Source organism: Nesoenas mayeri (genome assembly GCF_963082525.1).
Source record: "Nesoenas mayeri genome assembly, chromosome: 5".
In the NCBI taxonomy this organism is placed as follows: Eukaryota; Metazoa; Chordata; class Aves; order Columbiformes; family Columbidae; genus Nesoenas; species Nesoenas mayeri.
Genome location: NC_137548.1, coordinates 2659362 through 2679862, shown reverse-complemented (window position 1 = coordinate 2679862; position 20501 = coordinate 2659362). Strand labels below are relative to the sequence as shown.

At 50.3% G+C, this 20501-nt stretch overlaps 1 protein-coding gene across 1 annotated transcript in view; it reads right to left on the bottom strand.

Moving 5' to 3' along the window:
- Positions 1-20501, bottom strand: part of ATL1 (atlastin GTPase 1) — a gene marked incomplete at both ends in the record, with an annotated part of 28787 nt that overhangs the window by 3647 nt on the left and 4639 nt on the right. Inside the window, 10 exons of the mRNA XM_080345876.1 lie at positions 722-793; positions 1963-2019; positions 2677-2804; positions 3955-4093; positions 5686-5778; positions 9419-9475; positions 11293-11343; positions 11867-11971; positions 12633-12767; positions 13108-13355. Of these exons, the coding sequence (XP_080202002.1) occupies positions 722-793; positions 1963-2019; positions 2677-2804; positions 3955-4093; positions 5686-5778; positions 9419-9475; positions 11293-11343; positions 11867-11971; positions 12633-12767; positions 13108-13355 (1085 nt within the window). The remainder of the gene's footprint in view (positions 1-721; positions 794-1962; positions 2020-2676; positions 2805-3954; positions 4094-5685; positions 5779-9418; positions 9476-11292; positions 11344-11866; positions 11972-12632; positions 12768-13107; positions 13356-20501) is intronic.

Here is a 20501-nt window from a genome sequence, read left to right as displayed (position 1 = left end):
CTTCCTGGCCACAAGGGCCCAGTGCTGGCTCATGGTCACCCTGCTGTCCCCAGGACCCCCAGGTCCCTTTCCCCTACACTGCTCTCCAACAGGTCATTCCCCAACTTACACTGGAGCTCCTGTGCTGTGCCGTGCAAAGCACTGGAATTAGGGCTCTCCAGACCTGGCACTGCCCACCAGAAAGATCTGCAGGCCTGTGTGTCCACCTGGGACAGCTCTGCGAGGCGCAGGGTACAAGGGGACAGTGGGTGCCTGCACAGCTCCCCAGCTCAACTCCCTCACAACCCACATGCAGACCTCGGACAACGCTGAGGATCCTGCACCCCAGGATGTTTTAGCCCATGGTATTTTCCTTCTGCTTCAGAGTACAGACACCTGAGTTCTAAAACCCCGGGTGGTCCATAGGCAGCCCGGCCACACAGCTCCACACCTTTTTACTGCCTAGAGACAACAATTTCCAATACCGATGGAGAGCGTCGAGCTCTGGAAGCAGCTGGGGACAGGCTGAGGTCTGAGCTTCACCTTAAACATCACAACCACCCTCTGAGCAGAGCTCAGAGAGGAGCTGCAGGGCAGGGCGCAGGTGAAAAGCCAGTTTTAATGACTTTATCCCCTAATTAGCAGCAGCCACAGCACAGGTTACATGGTCACACATCACATTGATGGGCTGGGGAACACTGGGGATGCGAACTCAGCAGAGACCACGCTCAGCACCACCCACCTCCTCCATTCTCCTGCTGTAGGTGTCTTTGGCGGTGGCAACTGCTGCTAAATTGTTGGCTTCGGCTGTGGCCTGCGAGAAGGGCAAAAGGGTGCAAAGTTTAGCTGCAGAAAGTCAGGGTTAATGAGTCTTAATTACAGAAAGTAGCAGTCACCCGTTGCTTGGGTACCCATAGTCTGGAACCCCACACAGAGAGAATTAAACAGTTCCCCTGTCATAGCCAAGCACAGTCTCTCCAGCCACTGACCAAAGCCAAAGCAGATCATCCTATATTTATACACCCAGTCTCCTCAATCCCCCCAGGCCAAAGCCCATATGAAGAGAGGATTCCTACCCTCCAAGCCACAGCAATGAGAACTTTGGCTTCAGCTGTGGGAAACAGCAAGAAAAACAGATAAAAGGCTCAGCCACATGTAAACAGCCACAGCTGTGACCTCCCGCAAAGCTCTGGCTTGGAGAGCAGAACTGCAGCCTGTGCGGGGCAACGTCACAGAACCCCAGAGTGTCAGGGGTTGAAGGGCCCTGGAAAGCTCATCCAGTGCAATCCCCCCATGGAGCAGGAACACCCAGATGAGGTTACACAGGAAGGTGTCCAGGCGGGTTGGAATGTCTGCACAGAAGGAGACTCCACAACCCCCCTGGGCGGCCTGGGCCAGGCTCTGACACCCTCACCATGGAGAAGTTTCTTCTCAAATTTAAGTGGAACCTTTTATGTTCCAGTTTGCACCCATTGCCCCTTGTCCTGTCACTGGTTGTCACCAGCAGAGCCTGGCTCCATCCTCCTGACACTCCCCCTTTCCATATTGATCCCCAGGAATGAGTCCCCCCTCAGTGTCCTCTTGTCCAGCTCCAGAGCCCCAGCTCCCTCAGCCTTTCCTCACACGGGAGATGCTCCACTCCCTGCAGCATCTTCGTTGCCCTCCCTGTTGCCCTTTGTCACCTCCCCGTGCAGGACAATGTCACCTCCCCATGTGGCCCCACGTCACGTCCCCGTGCGGAGCCACCGCAGCCCAGGACAATGTGATTTACCTGCGGGGGAATAATTTCCGCTGATGTGGCTGACGCTGCAATTGCTAAGCCCTATTAGACTTGTCACTGCCAAATATTTCCAGAAAGGGCTGGGTTTTGGTTTGTAACACTAAGGTATTCAAAAGAAAATCACAGAAGAGCCAACGTGCCGCACTAGCTGGACACCTCTGATGATTAATTGGAAATTAATGGTCATTACAGCTCACGCATACCTGCAGCATGGACTTCGGGTGTGGCAATTCTTCCCCTTGGTAGATCTTTATGTACGCCTGCAAAACAGCACACAGAAAATGAAATCATACTGAATATGGCGTTTGGGAGCAACACACAAACACCCCCCAGTTCCAGACACAGCTTTAGGAGGATGCTAAATGCATAGAAGAGGAGGTTCCTGGCACAGGGTGGTTTCTGCAGGGGATATCTGTCAGAAAACGCTCGAGGATGACTCTTTGGGTGGCCAGAGTTGGTCACTCAAGGCTCCCAATCCACCATTTATGCTCAAAACCTTCCATCAGATTTGCACCCACCTCCAGCATTCAGTGAAAGAGGAGCCAGAGTCAGGCAGCCCCAGAGAGCAGGTGGTGAGAATTACTCACCAATATCTTGCATTTAAACATCCCAGTAGTCATGACAACAAAAATAAGCTTTTGTTCCTAAGGGATGGGAATCCAGCCCTCAGGCCACCGGTTCTCCAGGGCAGGAGAACAGCCCTGTCCGCGTCTCAGGCTCGCTGCGTGCTCCAATAAGACCTCAACACTGAGGTGTTTGCTTTCTGCAGCAATGAGAGTCAGGACCACTAGCTAGACCAAGAACATCTCCTGCAGCCACCATGTGCTGGCCTGCCTGCTGCTTTCCTCTTTAATGACACCAAAAGTGCAAGCGTGCCGCAGCTGAACAAGCCAAATTTCTCTTAAATAAGCCAATACCTTAAAATACTCCACAAGGCCTCGGCAGGTGATATGGTTTCCATTGATCTCCTTCACGTCCAGGCTCTCGGGACTAAGAAGCCAAGGAATCAAAACCTTCAAGTTCTTGATGAACTCATCATCTATTTCTGGAAACAAAACCCGATGTCGTCAGTACCAGCCCAATGTCAGACACGAAACAAGAGCAGGAGAGTCACGCCAGAGACTCCGACACCCTGTAATTCCATGATGTGAGCACTAAGAAATGATCGTGGCCCCAATTAAATTGTTATTTAGCCCACGGAGAGAATATACAGCTGTGCACAGATCCACAAAACAGCGTTGTGGTCTCAAAAATACTTGTACAAAATACAAATGTGACTGCATGGATTAAAAAACCTGCTTTTGCTGATGAGGCTGGTAATCCAGAGAGCAGCATCTTCCTACTTGCACACATACACTCATTGCAAATCATGATCTTTAGTGTACAGACACTTGCTGTGCTTTCCCTGTTTGTGTCACTTCGACAGGGGCAGATTCATCTCCTAACAGTCATTTTTACCGTGTCATAGTGTCTGGCATCCATTTACTGCCAATTAAATTAAACCGTACAAGGCTGGAGACAGAAAAGCCAATGAAACGTCGAGGCATTTGGAAGGTAAGCAGAGAGGGGAAGTTTCCCCACATTTCTTCCATCAGAGCACAAAAAGCTGAGTGCAGCTTTGAGGGAACGAGAAAATTGTGTCAAGAAGCCGCTGCTGCCAACCGCTGTGTCAGTTCTGCCCCCACCACTTGTTCAGTGTCTGAAATGAAGGGGGAACTACCGGAGCTGAGCTCAGTTTCCACCAGCCCGTCTGCCCGCGCTGCCTCGCTGTCCCGCTTGCCAGAACAAGTCTGATCACCAGCCAGGCAAAACCAGAGAAAAAGTAACATCTTTCTGTCCATTAATTTATTTTAAGTGACTTGTGGACCACTTAATTGCTAAGATTGCAAGTAGCCTGTAAGCAGCAATGCTGGAAGCAGTTGGTTCATAACAACTAGCAAAAAAAATCAACAGCTTTTTCCCCTATTTTATTTTTACCTGTTGTACTGAGTCTGACCTGTAGGGAAAGAGCTGATCAGATAAGTCAGGAAGAATAATATTGCTTGGAAAGCTTTTCAAAGTTAAATAACATTTCTTTTAGAGCACGTGTAATCAGCCTTTCAAGGAAAATACTTATAGAGGTTTCAGGAACCAGCAGGACAGTCTGCCAGGGTATCTAAGGTATCCGCTTAAAAACCAGACCTTTGATTTCATACCTTTCAGTTTTCCATCGAAATTAGGGTTGGTGGCGACTTTCAGGCCGGGGTGAGGTAAGAGGAAGCAGGAGATTTTGGTGAAGCAGGAATGGATGTGCTTTCTGACGTTCTGCAGCTCTTCGTGCTGATTCCCCGAGACCTGCGAGACACCAGTTTGGGGTCAGGGGGTTTCCTTTTGATGGGGACACCGGTGACAATGGGCAAGCGGTGCTGGCAGGAGCAGGGGTGCTGCAGACTGGCTGCTTACAGCAAGGACAAAGATGCAGCTCCTCCAGCGACCGACGGACCAGAGTATCTCTGACCACATGTTATTATCGTTTGGAAAATGTGCATGTCCATGTACGACTGGAATACAAAAGCATTTGGGATTTCCCACTAGGGCCTTTCTTGTCTCCCCTTTAATTAGGTCTCTGCACTACCAAATCACCCGTGCATTTCCTGATTAATCCCACTGGAGCCCTTGCTCACCACTGTAAAACTACCTGTGACTAAAACATCGTTCCTGCTCCCTAGGGAACGTATTGAGTCCCCTCTAACGCCGCTCCCAGCTGCTTCCAGTAAGAGACCCCAGGGCGCCGGGGTTGGGCAGGAGCCTCGCACAGGCGGCCTCAGCTCTCGGCTGAACGCAGGAAGGGAATTCACAGAATCATTTTGGTTGGAAAAGACCCTCAAAATCATCGAGTCCAACCATAACCCATCCCTGGCACTGCCCCATGTCCTGAGAACCTCATGTCCGTCTGTCCAGCCCTCCAGGGATGGTGACTCCAGCACTGCCCTGGGCAGCCTGTTCCAATGCCCCACAGCCCTTTCCATGGAGAAATTGTTCCCCAGATCCAACCTCAACCTCCCCTGGCGCAACTTGAGGCCGTTTCCTCTGCTCCTGGCGCTTGTTTCTGGGGAGCAGAGCCCGACCCCCCCTGGCTCCAAGCTCCTTTCAGGCAGTTCAGAGATCAGAAGGTCTCCCCTCAGCTCCTGTTCTCCAGCTGAATCCCCCAGGTCCCTCAGCCGCTCCCATCACACTTGTGCTCCAGCCCCTCACCAGCTCCGTTCCCTTCTCTCCACTCGCTCCAGCACTTCAAGGCCTTTCTTGGCATGAGGGGCCCAACACTGACCCCAGGATTTGAGGTTTGGCCTCCCCAGATGGGAGACAGGGGGCAATCCCTGCCCTGGGCCTGCTGGCCACACCAGTGCTGGTACAACTGATATTTCAGCCTCTTAAAATGCCTCGTCTGTGATGTTAAGGCACTGGAGAAGCGTGACGGTGACCAGAATCCCTGTGCACATCCGTGGCCACCCAGCTGAGCCCTCCCTGGTGCTGGTGCCGTGTCCCATTCCTTGCTCCGCAGCACCAGCCGTGCCCCAAATCGAGGTGTCACCCCTGCGCACCCTCCATCCCCAGCAGTGCTGGCAGCGTGTCGTCCCTGGGTCACAAGCCTTTCCTTTTGATGGGGACACCGGTGACAATGGGCAAGCGGTGCTGGCAGGAGCAGGGGTGCTGCAGACTGGCTGCTTACAAGGACAAAGATGCGGCTCATCCAGCGACCGACGGACCAGAGTATCTCTGACCACATGTTATTATCGTTTGGAAAATGTGCATGTCCATGTATGACTGGAATACAAAAGCACAATCTGGCACACAAGCCAGATTTGCCTCTTCCTTTTTCAACCCCTCTGAGCGTATTCCCAGGCTGCCCCTGCTCGTTAAACAAACCCAGGGCACAAAGAACGAACCTTCAGCCGCTTCTCCAAAAACCTTGCGCCGCCATCAGATCCATAGGAAAATTCATACGGGAAGCTCCAGTCACGAACAAGGAATATAAGGGACTAGAAAACAGAGAGAGAAACACATGGGGTCAATGCCAGACGGTACCTTCCAAGTCAAAGTTACCGGTTGTTCCAGCTCAAAAAACTCGTCTGTCAAAGGCATTGCTGTTGTTTGCTGCGAATCACAGACCCAGGGGTGGCTACGGGAGATGTGTAACGGCTGAGTATTATCAAAAAGGGGGTCACAAGGGGGTTCAGGGCCTCCTGCACGTGTGGCTGCGTCCTACGAGGGGGAAGGGGGAGCAAACCCAGACCGCTGCACAGCTTTGCTGGGCGGCACTTGGGTCCCCTGGCTTGAAACCAGCATCAAGCATTTCAACTGCAAAACAAGAAAAGAGGGTTTGGCTAAGCAGGACAAAAGGCAACGAGCTCCCTAATTCCAGCCACATTTAGTTCCATCCTATGGGAATTTGACAGGCTCATTTTTGCAGCCTTTTTCACCGGGCAGCCTTCCAGACAGACTTTTAATGAGAAGCAGATGCAGGATAATGGGGGTGAATAAGCAATCGCTGGCTTTTGTAATCTTTATTGAGGCATTCAAAGTTCCTATGCAATAAATAAATAAATACCAATAGGCTCAACTTTTATTCTTTAGAAAAAAAGGGATGTTTTCAGTAAAAATCCTGTCTCCAGTGTCTCGTTTGTGCAAGGGATCTATATTTCATGTACCAAATGCGCAGTCTGGGGGGAAGCCCTGAGCGCCGAGGTGCCAGCGTTCCTCCCATGCACATGAATAAGCAGGGCAGCGAGAGGAATCCGTTCCATTGGAATTTCCCTAAAAATTGTCTATGTTTAGAACAAAGATTTAGTGAAGGGAGGGAAAATATTTCCTCTCCTTATTTCTCTTCCATGGAACATCGGGAAAGGTTAAAAAAAGAGCGAGCGCAGCGAGTTGCCCATTCCGAACGGCACGACTGCACCCATGAGCTGTTTCAGGACACGCTGTTCTTCCCAACACCATGAGACGTTCAGGAGACGTGTCCATGTTTAGGGCTTTTCCACAAACACATTATGCCTCACGCTGTTTGACTTGGGAATTATCTTCTTATTTTTCTGAAGCAATATTGTTCCAGACATGCTGGTTTTACCACCACTCAGCAAACCGCCTTTGCTAAACCATCACGAGCGGGACCGGCGGCTGGTGAGGACACGTTACGCTGTGAGGACACACCGTGGAGATGTTTCTGAAGGGAAATGTTCATTTTCCACTGCCAGACGTTCCTTTCCTTCCAGCAGCATCAATGCAACTGCCTTGCCACCAACGCTTCCTCTGCACCCCCTGCTTGGCCTTACAAATGTGTATATTTTAAGGATTAAAGAGGTTCAGTTTGTTTGACTTCCAGGCACGGAACCTCACCCAAGAAACTCAAGCTGCAACCTCTTCTTCAAAGTGAGCTCTGATGCTATTGCAGAGGCCCCTGCATCGCTCATTAAGCCACCCCGGCCATTAAATTGCCCCTCATTAACAACATGCTCCTGATTGCTACTCTGACAGGTCTCCACTGCTCACCTGGCCACATCGCACCCATCCTGCTACCAAATTCCATCACATCCACAAAGGTTACCACCAATCGTTTGCTGGTTTTCCCCAAGATCATTAATGAAGGCGACATGGAATCACAGACCCCAAGGAAATGCTTCTGAAGGATGATGATTCCCTATTAAAATTAGTTCAGTGTGCTCTGTCATCTATCAGTTAATGAGTTTTTAATCCATTTAGAATGGATTAAACCAGACAGTGCTGACTTGGTATGTTGTTCACTTGCTTTTAATCGGCATCGTAGGGAGATAAGGCTACAGAAGGCAACATCCCATGGCGACAGTTCCCTTTATCAACCGAACTCATAGTCTTTTAAAAATTGGCAATGGGATTGCTTGACAAGATTTGCTGTTCATAAAACTGTGTGACTTGACAGCAGTTACACCTTTGGTAAAATCAGAGCCTGCTACAACAGTCCTAATGACTTCAGCATATTTAAAAGTTTCCCCTTGCAGCCTCCGCTTTACTGATGGAATAGGAAGTATTTCACTCTCACCGAAATATTTGGCTACATTATCCTGATAGTTTTAAAATAAGTAACAGAAATATTTATTTAATGTCTGGCTTTTTTCTGTACCATGTTACAATTTTCTCCTAGCTCTTGCTACTACAAATCATATATTATGAGCAGCTTTCACGTCATTTATCTGCCCACGCCAGCATCCTACATACCCTCAAAGCTCCCCGAAACCTCAATTTGTCCATTTGTTATATTTTTTAACCTTTTAATTTCATTTCCCATTCCTGACCACAGACATGCTATAAACCCCCAAGGCCGCCTAGCGTGGTGGTGAGGACAGCAATTCTCTTTTTATATTGCAAAGTAAAATAACTGTAACTCACTCCGAATTATTGCATTTCGGGATTCGGTGCAGCCATAGTCATAGAATCATAGAACCATTTTGGCTGGAAAAGATCCTCAAGACCATTGAGTCCAACCACAACCCACCCCTGGCACTGCCCCATGTCCCTGAGAACCCCATTTCCATCTGTTCAACCCTCCAGGGACGGTCACTCCACCTGGTCTCTTTTTGTTCGTATCCACTTTGCTACTGGAAGGGGCTGTCACAACCCACCATCCCCACAGCTCTGGTGTCCAGGCCAAACTCTTGTCTGCCCAACACTCTCCCTTAGTTGAATGCCAGCTTTTCACAAGTTGGGAAGCAGCAGGGTGAACAGATGTCCCTAATTTGAAGTTAAAACCCCATTTAAACCGAGCCTTCCCACACTTGTGTTGGCACTCCCAAGAGCTCTGAGCTAATCCTCATCCTTTCATTTCACCGGGAGCAGGGATTCCCATGGCAGGTGGGTTCAAATCTCTCACAGCAACGGCTGGACAGAGTCCTGGGTGACAGCGTGACAAACCTGCTGCAAAACCTGACTGCTTTCCAAGCCTGGCAGGACAGGGCAGAGCTCTCAGGATGGCCAGGGTTCAGAGGGGAAAGAAAGAGGGATGTCGGATGTATTTGGAAGCCTCTTTTGGGGCAAAGAAGCACAAAGCCTTTGTTTTGTGCTGCTGAGTCAGTCCCCAGGCATCCCCATCTCCTCCTCCTCCTCCTGCAAACTGCAGTGACACCTCGTGGTGAAGCCCATCAGATCAGGGCCGGGCCACTGCAGCGGAGGGGACATTAGAGCTACCAAGATGTTGGAGGGAGTGGAGCATCTCCCGTGTGAGGAAAGGCTGAGGGAGCTGAGGCTCTGGAGCTGGACAAGAGGACACTGAGGGGGGACTCATTCCTGGGGATCAATATGGAAAGGGGGAGTGTCAGGAGGATGGAGCCAGGCTCTGCTGGTGACAACCAATGACAGGACAAGGGGTAATGGGTTCAAACTGGAACACAGGAGGTTCCACTTAAAATTGAGAAGAAACTTCTCCATGGTGAGGGTGTCAGAGCCTGGCCCAGGCTGCCCAGGGGGTTGTGGAGTCTCCTTCTGTGCAGACATTCCAACCCGCCTGGACACCTTCCTGTGTAACCTCATCTGGGTGTTCCTGCTCCATGGGGGGATTGCACTGGATGAGCTTTCCAGGTCCCTTCAATCCCTGACATTCTGTGTTCCTGTGATTCTATGACCATGTGTGGCCCGGACCCTCAGACTCACCTGGAAAGGTTTCAGGAACGTCTCCTCCATGGCCAGCCGGCCGTACTCGGTGAAAAGCTGTAAGAAGCAGCAAAGAACAACAGAACTGTTAGTCTGTCAGTCTGCACAATGGCTGCGGGGCACAGGCAGCAAGGGACAGTTGGTGACAGTCACCAACAGCAGCAGCTGCAGAGCTGGAACAGAACCTGGCTGTGGGCTCTGGGTTCCCACCTGAGAGGCACCCGGAGCTGTTACGGACGATCACTGCACTGAGCCCTCGCGTGAAAGATCTCAGCCTGGAATTTTTGGCTGCCAAATCTGTGAGAAATGGCTCAGATTGGCTGCTTGGCGTTGCTTTCACACCAGCCAGAAACTTCACGTCCTGGAGACCCCTCGCTTTAAACACACCAATAAATGAATTCAGAAATAAGTACTTTCCCTGCAGACCCCCACTGTGCAAAGACTGTAAAGATCAGCCTCCCAGCAAGATTTGAAGGCTCTCCAGTCTCTCTGGACTGTAATTTCTAACCGAAGGCACAATAATGTATTTCACAGATGCCTAAAAATGGGTCAACTTAAACAATAACGGCTTAAAATCCAAACTGAAAGATCAGAGTTGCATTGGGCAAGTTCAATGTTTAAAAGGCATTGTTGTTAAAAATATTTACTGAGTGAAATGTACAGAATTCTTCACATGCTGATTTTTCCAACTGGACTTTTGCTTTTCTTTTCTTTTTTCTTAAGCTCCTGGAAAAACCTACCTAACCAATCAATTAGGCATCTAAATAGAAGAGAAAGCTAGAGGTAATACCAGGAAATGGATATAAAAAGAGATACTCCCTCCACTTTGCAGCGGGCTCATATGCAGCTGAAAACCATCACCATGTCCCCTCTCAGGCACTTTTGTCTCAATAGCCTCAGTTCTTTCGGCCTCCCCATGCCCCCCACCCCCTGTTAAAGCATTAAGCACAGCCAGGGGTCATTACCAGCTCCACAGGCCACCAGCTGTGAGGAAGACACATGTCCCAGGGACAGGGACAGGAACAGTCCCTCCTGGTGGGTGTCCCACTGAGCGCCCTGCCAGGGGACCCAGGCCCCCATGAATCCATGTTACAGGAGCACAGGGAGACAGGTTCCAACCCAAGTGACTGTTCCTCCATGCCCATGAACCAGTATAGAATCATTGAATCATTTTGATCAGAAAAGACGCTCAAGATCATTGAGTCCAACTGTTCCCCCACTCCTGGCACTGCCCCGTGTCCTGAGAACTAAATCTACCATCTGTCCAACCCTCCAGGGATGGTGACTCCAGCACTGCCCTGGGCAGCCTGTTCCAATGCCCCACAGCCCTTTGGGGAAGAAATTGTTCCCAGATCCAACCTCAACCTCCTCTGGTGCAAATTGAGGCCGTTTCCTCTGCTCCTGGCGCTTGTTAGTCAGAAGAGACCAACACCCACCTCACTACAACCTCCTTTCAAATGAGAGTTGGGCAACTGAGAAACCATTCTGTAGCTTCGAATGTGAAAGTGCCTTTCCAGGAAGGGCAGGTGCTGATCTCTACTCCCTGGTGACCAGTGACAGAACCCCAGGGAAGATGTGCCAGGGAGGGTCAGTGGGACATGAGGAAAAGGTTCTTCACCCAGAGGTGCTGGACACTGAACAGGCTCCCCAGGGAGGTGTCACAGCCCCAAATCTGACAGTGTTCAAGAAGAGACTGGACAACGTCCTCAGACACACGGTGTGACCTGTGGGGTGTCCTGTGCAGGGACAGGAGTTGGACTCCATGGTCCTTGTGGGTCCCTTCCAACTCAGGACATTCTGTGATTCTATAATTTCCCAAGCACCCCAGCTTGCAAGTGCAGGGCATAACCCAGACATAGGGATGAGGGCCTTACCTGCAAGTGCTGCAGATCATCCTCCTGCACGTTCTGGGACAAGTTATAAACCTGCATTTAAAAACAACAACTTCAGAGAGCTCAGAATGGCATCTCCTTCAGGCCAACACGTGCGTTGATGTGGTTAAAGCCTACAGTACCATGGGGACACAGCCCAAGTCCCACCCAGTCCGTGGTGCCAGTACAAGCCAGGCCCCAAACACAGCTGGACTGCCGGACAGACTCCCACTGTCAGACAGATGTACAGTGCTGCTCCCTGCGCAGAAAAACACTCTGGCATGGGAACACCAGGGGCTGATGTGACCCAGCCTGTGAGTCTGTCAGCTCCAAGACTTCCATCCCATCCACGCTGCCCTCCAAGAGCAGAGGACAGGCGGTAGGAAGGGAAGCCCTTGGGGTGAGGTGAGGAGACGAGACTGTTCCCTGTGACGATAGAATCGTGTGGATCCTGCTCTCAGTGCAGCCAATGCAATGGCCTTTGCCTCTCCCATCAAAAGCCCTGGCTGGTGCCAAGCTGCTGGGTTTTTGCCAGCACCTTTTAGGAAGTTATTCCTGCAGACATCCCCCTTCCTACCTGGATTGAGCTGATCATTGTGCTAAGGGCAAACACGGTGGCCGAATCCCGCAGGGTGGACTGGCTGTCAAAGGTCCCCTGCGTGTCCATCAGCAACACTGCAACCTGAGGGGCAGAAAGCTCCACGTCAGCTTGGATGCACCCATTCAGCATCTGCATCCAAGCAAAATCACTCTCGAGTGCCAAAGGGGCTTGAGGGGTGAATGTCAGCTGCTTTATTGTGCTGAGAATCTCACTGCTTCTGCTTTAGACTTATATTTGGTGGAGGACGAAGGAAAAGAGCAGCAAATACTTGCTGTCAGTGTGGATGGGTCTTTTCCTGAATCTGCATTTGCTTCATGTCACAGAAGACAACCACAGCAGCGTATTGCACCTCCTTAACCCAAAACACGTTGAGACAGCATGAGAAATCACATCGTGAATAATTCAGTGTCATTTTCGTGTTGGGCTCTTTGTTGAAGAGTAGGTGAATACAAATATTCCTGGCTATAAGCTGAATTTGCAACATGCCCCAAAATCCAGTTTGCATTGTATTTGACCACCCTGAACACTCCATTTTACAGCTACTGCTCTAAGAAAGGAGAGTAGTTTGAAAGGACCTCAGATTTGAGATCTCTGGGAATAGCACAGAAATAAACTCTGGGCTGCCCAAAGTTAGAGGGACACCTAGAGATCATATCAGGGACAACCAGACATCATAGCAACTCATCGCATTAAACCCATTCATGATAAATATGGGATTGAAGACCTTGGTCTTCATCTTCACCTTTTTACCATCGGGCTTGTCCACCAGGAAAACCTCGCTCCATATCTGAATGCCGGTCGTCTCCCGCTCAGAGCCTCCCCGCCAGGAGAAACCAGTCAGAGGCTCGTTGTAATCTCCAACCCAGTCCACCGCTTCCTGCAGGGAGGAACGCAAGTTGCTGGCTTCTCATCTCACTTTGATTTGACACCTTTCCTCTGTGCTCCCTCCACCCCAGCGCCGGTGAGGGGCAGCCCCTATAAGAGAGGTTTCTTGCAGGGCAACAGATGTGAACACCTCTGCTACAAAATCAAGAGTCCAGTAGAAACCCACCCATGCACGGGGCTGTGGAAAGACCTGCTCTATTTGATTTTGTGAAGCTCATTCTAATGAGAGGCTTGAGCATCCCCAAAACACCAAACCAATGTCTTGTCCAGCTCATCCCTGTGTGGTAGACGGGAGCAATGGGCAGCAGCACTGTACCCCTGGGAATCCATACCTTATTGTACATGTACCGCAGCATGAAGTCCATCAGGAATGATTTTCCTTTCCTAAAAGCTCCAGCGACGGACACGGCCACGACCTCTTTATCTCTGACAGCCTCTGCGAGGAGGATGCGGTTGAGCGCAGCTTCATCCAGCTCGAAGGAATGGTCATCTTTGACAATGAGGACTTGCACTGGTCCTGCCTTCCTCACCGACTCTTCCTCCTCTGAGCTCCACTCGTAAGTCTTGTCTGAAAAACTACCTGTATAAACAAATAAAACAAGGGCTGTTAGGTTCCTTCTTCTGCAGAAACACAGGCAGCAGGGCTGGACAGGATCTGAATTTCTATCCCAAAACAGCATCGTTCAGAGCACATGTCTGTTGAGCCATTCCTCAGACATCTCACTGGAGACTCCCTGCCGCTTTGGGGCTGTCACTTTTTGTCCTACAAGAGTTAACGTGGAGAACATGTCACCCTCTTCTTGCCCGCAACAGCTTCTTACAGACCAAAGCCTGCTGTAATACCTCCGTTACACAGAATCCCAGAATGTCAGGGGTTGGAAGGGACCTGGAAAGCTCATCCAGTGCAATCCCCCCATGGAGCAGGAACACCCAGATGAGGTTACACAGGAAGGTGTCCAGGCGGGTTGGAATGTCTGCACAGAAGGAGACTCCACAACCCCCTGGGCAGCCTGGGCCAGGCTCTGACACCCTCACCAGGAACAAGTTTCTTCTCAAATTTAAGTGCAACCTCTTGTGTTCCAGTTTGAACTCATTACCCCTTGTCCTGTCACTGGTTGTCACCAGCAGAGCCTGGCTCCATCCTCCTGACACTGCCCCTTTCCATATTGATCCCCAGGAATGAGTCCCCCCTCAGTGTCCTCTTGTCCAGCTCCAGAGCCCCAGCACCCTCAGCCTTTCCTCACACGGGAGATGCTCCACTCCCTTCAGCATCTTGGTGGCTGCGCTGGACTCTCTCCAGCAGTTCCCTGTCCTGCTGGAACTGAGGGGCCACAACTGGACACAAGATTCCAGGTGTGGTCTCCCCAGGGCAGAGCAGAGGGGCAGGAGAACCTCTCTGACCTACTGACCACCCCCTTCTAACCCACCCCAGGTACCATTGGCCTTCCTGCCCATTAGCCCTGGCACAGGCCACGTTTACCATGACTCTATCAAAAGATGCTGTCTCGGTGCATCCTGCCTGACTCCTGTTTCTGTAGCAACCGCAGAGCCCTGCTCATCTGCAGCCTGCGCTAACGCTCAAAGCATCATCTGCTGCCATCGACCCCATCGACAGCATCCCCGGGGACAAGGGAGAAGTGACAAGCGCAATCCTGTTGCCGAGCGTGGGCGCGGGGACCGAACGCTGGGGTACCCCAGCGTTCGGTCCCCGCGCCCACGCTCGGCAACAGGAATGTGCCCAACAGATACGTGTCACTTGTATGATCCTCCAGACCGAAAGCAGCTGGAATTATCATGATTTTAAAGGCGTCACGGTACCTGCTGCCACCTCCAAGGATTCTCCTTTCCTCGTTTCCAAATGTTCCCAGCAGAGAGATGCCAACGGTGATTAACCGTGCCAATCAGTCGCCTACGGCCACGTGAGATCTCACCAGTGATGGGAAGTTCCCCCACATTTCTACAACATCTTCCCGGTTCGTTGGCTCAGGCTGCAACTTTGGGAGCCCCAAGTTAAACCTCCTCGGTCTGCGCTTCGGAACTTGATCTTAGGGACCCAGTTTTAAGCCAGTTTCAAAGCACAATTACTATGCATGCACATGCTACAAGGCAAGCTATAAACACCAAGAGGAATCACGTTCACCCATTCTGGGCCTCTTTATAAAGAAGCCTCCAGCAGCAAGTTCATATATGAAATAACAGCAGTGCTTTTGTACGAGTTTCTGATTTCCTATGATCCTGCAACAAAATATTGGGATCATTAAGCCGGTTGCTAAGGGATTTCTGGTGCCTCTCAGACATATACTACGAGCTTTCTTTGCTCACAGTTGAAAGACAAAGATCTTTTCTTCCCGATGCTTGGAGGATATTTAACAAAACAAAAGTCCTACATGCTCTGAAACGTTCGATTCTCCACCAGCCCGCAACAGTCGGAAAGCAACACCACCCAACTCCCTCCAAACACCAGCCCCACATCACTGCTTAGGGGCCTCCAGGGAAAAACAAAGCAAAACAACATTATTTCAAATACACAGACCCACTGTCCTGGTTTTGTTAAAAAACAAGTTTCTCTTTTAGTGAATTTGCCTGTCAGATAAAGCTTCATATCAGCTGCATTTTCCTGGAGAACCAGACACATGTTTTGGTGAACACAGCAATGGAATGCGAAGTTATTGATAAGCATGGATGGACATCTCGCCAGAGGGGCAACGAGAAACTGGTGACCAAAAACTGACCAATTGAGTATAACATCCCATTCACATGATACTTCATATAAAAGTGGGAGATCACGAGGATCTCGCCCCTTCTTTTTCCTTTTTGCTTTTGGCCGACATTAGGAGAGGACCTTGCTATCGTCCCTGCGAACTGAGGCCAGTGACAGACTGAATCCAGCTCCGGTTGGCTGCAGAGTCCAGTCCAGGACTTCGGCTGCCGGCTCTGCAGTTGCTGAGACTTTCAAGATTGGTTTTGTATATTTTGTATTATTTTCTCTATTCTTACCAGTAGCATTAGTAAAACATTGTTAATTTTTCCAACTCTCTTCTCTCTGTCCTTCTTTCCCTCCTGATCGCCTGACCTGAGTGGGAAGGGGGAGAGGGAGGGGCTGAAGGGGAAGTGGTCGTTAACAATACATCCGCCAGGGTTTTATTGTCACCCTGCAATCTAAACCCTCGCCACCCAGGATCCAGGCACGCATCACCGAATGACTTGAGAAACGAAGGCATCTGAGAGTGGTCAGTCCTTGTGCTGCCACCATTTCCAGCACTAACATCTCCCCAGCACATTAAAAACATGTTAAATCTCCCCAAAATGTACAGACCCAAGGGTCACAGGCTCCCATGTTCTTTATAAGCACTGCCATGCTGCAAGTGCCTTAGAAAGTCTAAGGCAGCAAAACCTCCTCTCCCGTGGTGTTTCCCAACGCTTCGCTCAGCCAAGTCCAATTTCTTTTTACAGCTACACATTGCGGACAGCGGGGAGATCCTTGCACAGGATGTGACTCACTACAGAGAGAGGAAAAAACCTGTAATCTGAGTTAAATCTAAACGTTTGTGACTGTAGTCAAGCTACCGGGCATGCAGGTGAAATTGCGTTTTACTCATCCCACACATGCAGTCAATGGGAGCGACCAGCTGGGTACCAAGATGGGCACAAACATCCACAGGACTTCCCAGGTTCTCCTTCAAAATTCCAAGTATTATGAGTAGGATATGTTGATTTGCCAGTTCACTGGAAATATCAGGAGAAAAGGCATTATATTAGGCAGGTATCTGAACTAATTTCAACCCTGTTATCTCTGCTTCTGTCATGTACGCCCTCTGCAGATAAACCCGTCTTTTATATTTATTTCCACATGATGAAACTTCCGTTTTCTGTTTATTAGATTATCTGCTGTACTGAAGAGCCAGGGATTATCTTATAAAATGACAGCGCATTACTGAAAAGCAACTATTTTAATTGGTCTTTCTGGTATAAATTAGTTATCTGTGCTGAAGGAAGCAACGGCAAAGCATCATCTGGACAAAAAGGAAAAGGAGGAGAGCACGGTGTTCCTAAACACTCCAGTTTTCACTCGTTCTCTAAGTCGACTCCTCCTTTCTGCCGGCTCTCCCGGCGCTTTGCAATTACGTCAATTCTCAGGCTGCTCATTCAGAAATCGCCAGGATACGGTTCCTTTTCCCCATTTCATAACAGCTCATTTCCATGACTCTAAAGCGGGGTGGAATCCACGTCTCTTTTCCATACGGTGATTCAAGGGGGGAAGGCGAAGGAGATCAGAATTTGCATTCACACAGCAAAAAGGAAATGGCTCCGTTCACGCAGGTAGCCCCAAAATACAAGACTTACACCTCACTTTAGGAGAGTTTAAGGGAAAAATAAAGCATTCTTCAGCTGTCCTAGGACTTATTTTCGGTTTAAATTAAATAAATTAAACCAGCACATTTCATCTTGTGCCTGGGTACAGGCTGACCGCCAATGTCTAATGTATTTAAGCTCCTACAGAAGAATAAATTAGATAAATTAGATGTCACTAATTATGCAATGTACCTTTGCTGAGCGCTTGCTTAAGCCTGTTCTTCCTTAGCTATGGAAGAACAGATCACAGAAACGCTGACTGCTTTCCAGAGACCAACTAATAAAGTCAGCTTTTCCCTTAAATGAGTTTGCATAATAAATACGTTTCATTCCAGGGAATGAAATGCAGACGTGACCCATCACCTGTGCAAACACAAGCTGCTTAACCGGCCCCTGAGAAAGCCAATTTGCAGCCCTGTTCTTGTGCTCTCTGGGATCTCAGGAGCCTCACATATCCAAGCACTGCCCGTGAAAAGGCAGAGGCTGCAGTCTGGGCTATTATTTCCCCCCCAAAATACACAGACATCATGCAGTGCTGCTATTCTGAGGGTATTTGAAGCAAGTTACTTTACTGCGTGGAAAAACAGAGACTACTAAGGAGAGAAAATAGAGGTTTGATGGGAAGCTTTCATTGTTACTTCCCTGGAATGGAGCGTACCTTACCAGCAGCTCTCTAGGGATTCATTGAATCAGCAGCGATAGCTGCACCGATCCTTTTTGAAGCTGTGTTCACCCCAGCCGTCTACATTACAAACGTATCACGGCACCACCAACAATACCACGAGCCAAGCGCCGAACAGACCGTACAGTCAGTGATCCCTCCGCGCGTTCTCCAGAGACCTCCAGCTTATCTGCCCTCTGCAAACGGCGCTGGCAAAGAAAGACATCGCTCTCTAAGCCGCCGTCCCCCTTGTACTTATCACATGCAGCGTGGTTGCTGCTGTGACACGAGTTCATGCTGAACTACCTCCTGCTGCACAACAGCGACGGGAGGCTGGGAGAGGCAGCATCGCTTTGAGCATGCACCAGGCGTCCTCGCCTTGTCGCCGAGACAGGCTTGCGCAGAGCTCCACGTCTTAGCCGGCTAATGAGGGAAAACGAGAAATAAAGCACTGAAGCAACAGCAGAGGGGATGTTTGAGAGCAATAAGCACGAAGGATGCACAGCTGAATCCCGAAGCGCTCCCGGCCAGCTGTGAGTTGGCAATTCCCCCAGCACAGGGCTGCCATCGGGTGTCTAGACTGAGGTGCTCTTGGGAGATGGTGAGGATGAAGCAGGGGAGTAAAGCCCTCTCTTGTACCCATTCCTCTGCCATCTTGCCTGCACCGCACTCTCTGAGGGTCACAAAGCCTCCTGAGCTGGGTTTAACACCACACACAAATCCGCCTCGCCTTTCTATCCTACCTGTGCCTCCTACACCCAGGGCACGGCTGCCCACACAGCCCCAGCCTGGAGGTACAGATGCAATCACAGCGCTGCCATAAAACAATGTGCAACGCAGGCTCCTAAACCTGTGGAAACGATGGGTAAATGGCAAAGCCCACCATGAAATCTGCACCTAGGGAGCTGCAGGGCATTGCTTAGAAACAGATGAAGAAAACCATCACGTAATAAATTAGCCCTGTCTTTCAACAAGCAAGAATGGCAGGTAAAAGGCCACACTTGGTAGCCGTTTGGGGTCTCGCTTCGCGAGCCCAAGCTCTCCTCTCCGAATAATTCTTACACCCCAGCTGCACAGCAGCGTTACCACCTCTGCCCAACACGATCTGCACTCACACGTGGCCCTGGCGAGCACCCCACTGCTCTGCACCCCAGGGTGCGGGCAGCAGGGCGCCCATTAGGCTGGAAAACGCTGCCAGGCTCCGTGCCCATCCTTTGCTTTTTTTGGAGCAGTGGTAGGATGGAGAGTCCACCTTCTTCCCGGCAGCTCCGAGTCATCCAGCTGGCAGCACAGCAGCTTAACTAGAGCGTGGCCAACTCAGCTCCTTTTCCCTTTGGCAGGCGAAACGAGGAGATGAATGATTACGCTGATAACACGAGTGGTTTAGGACCTTCCTGCGTAAGACTGCTGACAGAAACAAGAGCTTTGGGTGATTACTGGCCACCAAACCTGTCTGTGACAACAGGCATGTCTCAAATGGCAACATCAAATGTGAAACTTTTTAATGACAACTCCTACCACTTAGGTGAAGCTACAGTGCAGCAATGGAGAGTTGGGAGAGATGGGCAGGGAAAAAAATTAATGAAATATAACAAGGGCAAGTGTAGGGTCTTGAATCTGGGCAGGAACAAGCCCAGGTTCCAGTGTAAGTTGGGGAATGACCTGTTAGAGAGCAGCGTAGGGGAAAGGGAGCTGGGGGTCCTGGGGACAGCAGGGTGACCATGAGGCAGCACTGGGCCCTTGTGGCCAGGAAGCCAATGGGACCTGGGGTGGGTTAGAAGGGGGTGGTCAGTAGGTCAGAGAGGTTCTCCTGCCCCTCTGCTCTGCCCTGGGGAGACCACACCTGGAATCTTGTGTCCAGCTGTGGCCCCTCAGCTCCAGCAGGACAGGGAACTGCTGGAGAGAGTCCAGCGCAGCCACCAAGATGCTGAAGGGAGTGGAGCATCTCCCGTGTGAGGAAAGGCTGAGGGAGCTGGGGCTCTGGAGCTGGACAAGAGGACACTGAGGGGGGACTCATTCCTGGGGATCAATATGGAAAGGGGGAGTGTCAGGAGGATGGAGCCAGGCTCTGCTGGTGACAACCAGTGACAGGACAAGGGGTAATGGGTTCAAACTGGAACGCAGGAGGTTCCATTTAAATACAAGAAGAAACTTGTTCCTGGTGAGGGTGGCAGAGCCTGGCCCAGGCTGCCCAGGGGGTTGTGGAGTCTCCTTCTGTGCAGACATTCCAACCCGCCTGGACACCTTCCTGTGTAACCTCATCTGGGTGTTCCTGCTCCATGGGGGGATTGCACTGGGTGAGCTTTCCAGGGCCCTTCCAACCCCTGACATTCTGGGATTCTGTGAACAGCTTCCACTGCCAAATTCCCAGGCTGAGTTCATCTCCTTCAGAGACACAGGCACACAACTACCTTGGGTAAAAAGCACATCAAACAGAGGTTTTTCTACAAGTTTTTCAGGAAATTTGAGGTCACATTAGAGATTTATATACCTATGTCCATGCCAGTTCGTGTGCCAGAATGGGCTGATTCAAAGGCAAGGTGAGCAACTCAGAGGGAACATTATTCCCACCTGTGTTCGTCAGAAGACTGTCATAAGAAAGTGCTACCAAGAGGCCATTATCTCCTTCTCAGACACAAATCCTGGGCCTGCTTGCTTACCCATACTTAATTTTATCCAAACTCAGGTGTGACATGATGACTGAAATGCATC